The sequence below is a fragment of the Phalangium opilio genome, unplaced genomic scaffold (assembly GCF_054372755.1).
Source record: "Phalangium opilio isolate 3A_F unplaced genomic scaffold, DU_Popi_V2 ptg000091l_1, whole genome shotgun sequence".
In the NCBI taxonomy this organism is placed as follows: Eukaryota; Metazoa; Arthropoda; class Arachnida; order Opiliones; family Phalangiidae; genus Phalangium; species Phalangium opilio.
The window spans coordinates 1,211,489-1,218,095 of record NW_028324196.1 but is presented as its reverse complement, the minus strand read 5'-3'; the positions used below and the strand labels follow the sequence as shown (position 1 = coordinate 1,218,095).

At 33.5% G+C, this 6,607-nt stretch overlaps 1 protein-coding gene across 1 annotated transcript; it reads left to right on the top strand.

Annotated features, from left to right (window-relative positions):
• Nucleotides 1–5,041: 5,041 nt before the first annotated feature.
• Nucleotides 5,042–6,239, top strand: LOC149644086 (uncharacterized). Its single transcript, XM_089850495.1, has 5 exons — nt 5,042–5,094; nt 5,158–5,197; nt 5,277–5,353; nt 5,726–5,798; nt 5,871–6,239. Exons 1-5 carry the CDS (start codon nt 5,042–5,044, stop codon nt 6,051–6,053), a joined length of 426 nt encoding a protein of 141 aa, XP_089706621.1. The 3' UTR covers nt 6,054–6,239.
• Nucleotides 6,240–6,607: the final 368 nt, after the last annotated feature.

Below are 6,607 nucleotides of genomic sequence, written 5' to 3'. Positions count from 1 at the left end.
GAATGGTTCAAGCGCTCGCAATGACGCGTTACACCAAAACTGCGAGGTAATTCCAAGGAACGAGTCAAGAATTACTTGATGCCATAATTGTGCTTAAATAATAGTGCAAAACATTCTTTCAACTCAAAATATTATGGATTATAGGTTTGTTACATTTATTTCACTTTTTCCTTAACTTTAAGGGCTATATTTATGAACAATTAATTGGCGTCATCAAATAAAAAACGTTGGCTGCCCTTGACAATAATAAAATACAGCTTAAAACAGCGCCCTTACAATTTCTTTCTAGGCACTAACTTAAATCACGAATCATAGCGTTTTACTAAATACTAACACTTGCCTGAAGTTTAAAATAGGGGTTTTAGTTTATCATTCTAGTCCATCTGTGATTAATGGTCTTAGGTTGAAGCGAGAGGGATGGTGGAAAAGCATTTGGCTGTGGTTCCTCGTACCCTTGTTTTTCGGCAAACGTTCCTAGTTCTTTTCAACACTAGGCTTTCTCCCAGAAACCTTTTTAAACTTAGCGTCTTTATATACTAAAGTAGGATAGGAATGAGTCTTTCACGTCAGTGACGCCCAGTTGACGCCTAATGCGACATCCCACCTCTATCACCACTGTTATAACGGCTCTTGAAGAGAAACTTAAGAGATAAACAATAAAACAACTTTATTTTTAGAACTCAATGAGACCGAATGTCCTTTTCCATAGTTAAGATTTGATATATATATTCAGAACTTAAAAAACAGGCAACATATTAGTAGATTATATTGGAGGAGTTCCAACAGGTTCAATCAGAAATAATAAAATTTTTAACATAAAAGAGAAATGATTGTACCGAAATAGAAAGGTTTGAACAGAAATAATGAAAATTTAAACAAAAACATGAAAAGCTTAGAAAAAATAAAAAATTTTCAACAAACATAAGAAAAGTTTGAACATTGGTGAAAAAAGGTTTCAGCAGAAATAACAAAGGTGTCAACAGAAATGTCTGAAAGGAATAGAGAAGAATTGAACAGAAATAGGGAAAGCTTGATCAGAAATGGGGAAGTTTGAACAGAAATAGTAAAAATTTGAACAGAACTAGTAAAAATTTGAACAGAACTAGTGAAAATTTTAACAGCAAGAGTGAAAGTTTGCACAGAAACAGTGAAAGCTTGAACAGATATATTAAATGTTTGAACATAAATAAGGAATGCTTGAAGCGAAATAACAATTGTTTAATCAACAAAAGAAATGTTTGAACTGAAATAAGAAATGTTTGAAATGAAATAAGAAATGTTTGAAATGAAATAAGATAAGTTTGAACTGAAATAAGAAAAGTTTGAACTGAAATGAAAAATTTATACAGAAATAAGAAAAGTTTATACAGAAATAAGAAAAGTTTCAACTGAAAAAAGAAATGTTTTAACTGAAATAAGAAATGTTTGAAACGGAATATAAAATGTTTGAACAGAAGTAAGAAATGTTTCAACAGAATTAGGGAAAGTTTGAACAGAATTAAGAAAAGTTTGAACAGAATTAAAAAAAGTTTCAACAGAATTATGAAAAGTTTCAACAGAATTATGAAAAGATTGAACTGAGTTAAGAAAAGTTTGAACAGGATTAAGGAAGGTTTGAAGAGAAATAAGAAATGTTTTGAACTGAAAGAAGAAATGTTTTGAACTGAAATAAGAAATGTTTGAAATGAAGTAAGAAAAGTTTGAACTGAAATAAGAAAAGTTTGAACTGAAATAAGAAATGTTTAAACTGAAATGAAAAATGTTTGATCTGAAATATAAAATGTTTCAACTGAAATAAGAAAAGTTTGAACTGAAATAAAAGTTTGAACTGAATAAGAAAAGTTTGAACTGAAATAAAAAATTGAACTCAATAAGAAAAGTTTGAACTGAAATTAGAAAAGTTGGAACTGAAATAAAATTTGAACTGAAATAAGAAATGTTTGAACTGAAATAGGAAATTTTTGGAACTGAAATAAGAAAAGTTTGAACTGAAATAAAAGAATATTTAACTGAAATAAGAAATGTTTGAACAGGATTAGGAAAGGTTTGAACAGAAATAAGAAAATTTTAAATAAGAAGCTAGAAAAGTTTGAAAATAAAAAAGAAAAGTTTGAAAATAAAAAAGAAAAGTTTGAACAGAATCAGGAAAAGTTTGAACAGAATCAGGAAATGTTTGAACAGAAACAAGAAAAGTTGGAACCGAAACAAGAAAAGCTTAAATCGAAACAGGAAGAACCAAAAAATATAAGAATTTACCTAACTCTTAAAAAATTGTAAAGAAAACGGGTCAATGGCCGAGCAAGTAAAAATCTAATCTCAACCATACCCAAAAATATCCTAAAACTTTTCAAAAGCAAAAGAAAAATATCCATGCGTCACACTAAACCCGTATGGAAAAAAATTAGAATCCATGCAGTGACGATGGACAAAAAGCCCCCAAAGTTTAAAATACACCCCTTTTCATTGGTCATACAAAAGATTAAAAACCTGACAAGAGGTTTATTGTAAAATAAAATCGCCTTTAACAAGGCACTTCCTTTTGAGTCTGACTCTCTGAGGAGATAACAACTCAAAACTCGTTAACCTTTAAAACTTCTTAAATTAAGTCTTCATTTAAAATAGCTAAAAAAGGAACTATTCCGCTTTAAGAAATAAGAAGATTTTGATCGGAAATATGAAAAGCTTCGACAAAAATAGACTTTCAACAAAAATTGGAGAAGTTTTAACAGTAATATGAAAATTTTGAAAAAAGTTTCAATAGAAATAAGAAAATTTTGGACGGAATAAGGAAAGTTTGAACGGTAAAAAGAGACGTTTGAATAGTAATATAAAAGTTGGAAAAAGAACATGGAACGTTTGAACAGAAATATGAAGAGTTGGAATAGAAATTTGGAACGTTTGAACGGAAATGAGGAAACTTTGAAGAATGGTAAGAAAGGTTGGAATAAAAATAGGAAAATTTTCAGCACTAGTTAAAACAGTTCGAACCTAAATAAGAAAACTCTAAGAACAATAACAAAAACTAAGCAGATGATGGGAAAATTCAGCAGATGATGGGAAAATTCAGCAGATGAAGGAACAATTAAGTAGATGATTTACAAATTTAGCATATGACGGGAAAATCAACTAGATGAAATAAAAATTTCGCAGATGACGAAAAAATTAACTAGATTAATAAAATATTTTGCTGCTGAAGAAGAAATTAAGCAAATTGAAGGTTAGTTTTAATCTGACAGGTGCATTTTTCAACCATATTTCCCCAGGTTGACAAAATCGACATGACGCCGTTATCTTATTCCCGCGTAGCAGTCATAGTCTGTCAACTGAAAATTGATTCTCCATAAAAAGAATTCACCCCCCCCCCTCCCTTAAAGAGATAAAAATTCAATATTTTTGGAAAGCAGGTTTGTTCCGCACTGTTGAGCTACTCTGCCAAAACTTTTCATTTCTTAAAGGGAGGGTGAAGTGGAAAATTAAGTGATTTTTTGCTGATTCATCTTCTAATTATAAGGCCAGTCTGCATGGTAAAACATTCAGGAAACACTTCTGAATGATTTTAAAATTCAAATTTGCTTCAGATTTTAAGGATAATTTGAAATTAGGACCTCCGACCAGTCGCGTAACGCCCTGCCTTTTTGTTGACAAAATTCTCTCAATGTCTCGCACCACGATTGTCACATTGCGCGCAAATTTTTTCAAATCTACAGCTAACTTTCATTCGGCATGGAGCGTGCCACGAGAATTTTGTTAACAGAAAGACAGTGCGTTACGCGATTGGTAAGAGGTCCTAATTTGAAATTATCCTTAATATCTGAAACTAATTTGAATTTTAAAATCATTCAGAAGTGTTTCATGAATGTTTCACTATGCAGACTGGTCTTATAATTAGAAGATGAATCGATAAAAAATCACTTGATTTTCCACTTCACCCTTCCTTTAAAGTTTTCTAAAATTAATTACGAATTTTGCTTTATCTTTAATCTCGTTAGAGATAAGGCTACGAATTTATCCATTATATTTAATTAAATACCGTCTTTAAAAAACATTAGCACGCCACACAATACAACGTCGCCGTAAAATAGTAAAAACCGTCAACGTGGATGAACCCTCCATTCTCAGGCTAAAATTAGCCCCACCTATGTTACTTCATTCTCCACCGCTGTGGAGCGCTGCTTCAAAAGTTCGTTCTCGGTCCTGGCCGAGCTCATCGTCACAACTTTCAGAACTAGAGGCTACGGTAAAAATCCGAGATATGACCTTGATGTTAGATTATCTTCTTGTGTTTGAACTGATAAGAGAATCTTCCACGTTGACAAAGTCCTAACACATATTCTCCCTCCCTCTTTAAATTTCCCTACCGACCATGTCGTCAAAGAAAATATAGCGCTAAGTTGACAATGCACTCTCTTCAACATGACGTCCCTACCAACCATGTACTTCTTCTTGTATTACCCTATCCACGTCATGGCATTTTCCCTACAAATTTCCACGCAAGTCACAAAGTCAACATGGGGTGACGGGTTTTCCCCCGCCAAAAATCTGACGTCAATTTTGAGGACGCCATCTTGGTGTCAGGTGTCAACTCAGTGTCAGGCGTAAACTGGGCGTCACTGACGTGAAGGACTTATTCCTATCCTACTTACCAAAAACATAATTTTTTGGGATGTGGATAGAAATTTTTCAAAAATTACATTTTACTTTTTATTTTTTGAATTGTTTAAAGGATTTCGTGATTTATTTATTGCTTTTGGATTTTTCGAAATGAGCAAGAAAAATGTTTTTGATTTCCTTCCGGATTTCTGATTTTGTTACTGATTTCAGATTTCGTAAGTTGGATTTCGCGAGCTGCTTGCGGGATTTCGTGAATGACCAACCCCTCGGTCTGAGCTATTACCTCCACTGATTTTCTATTTTACTACTATTAAACACTCCTGTTTTTTATTAGTATTTATTTGGTTATAATTGTAAAATTATCAGCAACTCTTTAATGACTTCGAAAGTTTCACATTGAATTCTTGCAAGTATTAACGTAGAACCCAAAATGGCATTGAACCCATTCAAATTTCTTGGAAATAACCGATATTTTAAATACAGGTAATTTTCTGCATTTTCAGATCGTGATGTTGTGGGGATTACAAAAATAACTTTTCTTCATAGGTACGCCCAGGAAACTGGAATAAACGTGACGACAGTTACGGTGAGTTCATGTCAACATTGGTATCGAGACTCGGAGAATGGCTTTTTCTGATGGAAATTACACGTTTATTTCTTGTCAGGAATCGTGGGATTTAGAGCGTGCGGGGTCAACTTACAAATTCGTAGCAGAATATCTAAAACGATCCTACAACATAAAGTATACTGGTTTGAATTAAAAATTGGGCCGAACGAGATAGAATTGCGCGATAGTCCTCGCTCGCACGTTCGGTCAAATGAGTGCGTGAATGTTCGAGAATGTCAATAAATTCTTTGCCTTGTTCGACACGATTAATTTGGAAATTTAAACTATTAATCAAGAAGCGTTTATTTGTACGTTAGAAATTCGAGAAATCAAGTCGGATTTCAACTACTTTTTAAATCGCAGTCAAAAACTATTAATCGCGCAATTAACAAAATAGTCTCTTGTATACTTTCTATTGTTAACCACGTCTCATAATGGAATATTAGCTAACTTATGGACTTATTTTTATATATCAGTATACTCTATACTGTCGATAATTTATTATAGGGTCTCTTTCGATGAGCATAAAGTTGACTTTTCGGACATTACCACAATATACGATGAGCCTGATGCTTTCAATGTAAGTGAAACGGAAAGAAATCAGACCGAAAGTAAACAAAGTTTTAATGATGCTTCTTAACTCTGGTTTTAGAAATCAAATATTATCATGATTCCCTTTCCACTGTCTGTTTTCTATGGCCGACAAGAAAATTTCACTCCGTCTCCGGTGTTCGAAACTGCCAGGATTATTATAGTGTCAGCCGCCCCGAAAAGAGTCTTGTCCACGTCCTTGTCCTTCTTAAATATGGACAAGAATGTACACATGGCTGAATAACAATCCAATTCATTTAAATACTTACATTATTCGCTTAATTAGGTGGTGATTTTTATAGGATTTACATTGGTGCTTCTGTCGCTTTTGCTCACCATTCACTCCATCGTAACCAACAAATACAAGTCGATGACTACCAAGAAAGTTATCAAGAAAATTGCGCAAGAAACCATAGAAAATGTCTGGGACAACGCGTCGCTTTTGTGCGCCGAACGTAAGTGATGACTTTTATTTAAAAAGAATTCCTCAATATGTGAGATTGTAGCACAAAACCGCTCCGGATGGAGAATTGAACGATGCACAGATTATGTTCCCCTTACGAAAAGTGGATAGCGTTTCAATCAAACACAATAACATTCCATAGCAATTCCCTTCATTTTGCCACACATTACTTGTCGTCTGCTCGCTTCGTCGTGGCTAATCGGAGTGACTTTCATTCTGTTTTTCTTGGGTTGTTTCTTGAGTACGGAGTTCACGACGGAAAGTTACAATTGCATCGATACTCTCTCGGACTTTATCAAATCGGGAATTCCACCTACAATGTTCGAAGAATCTGG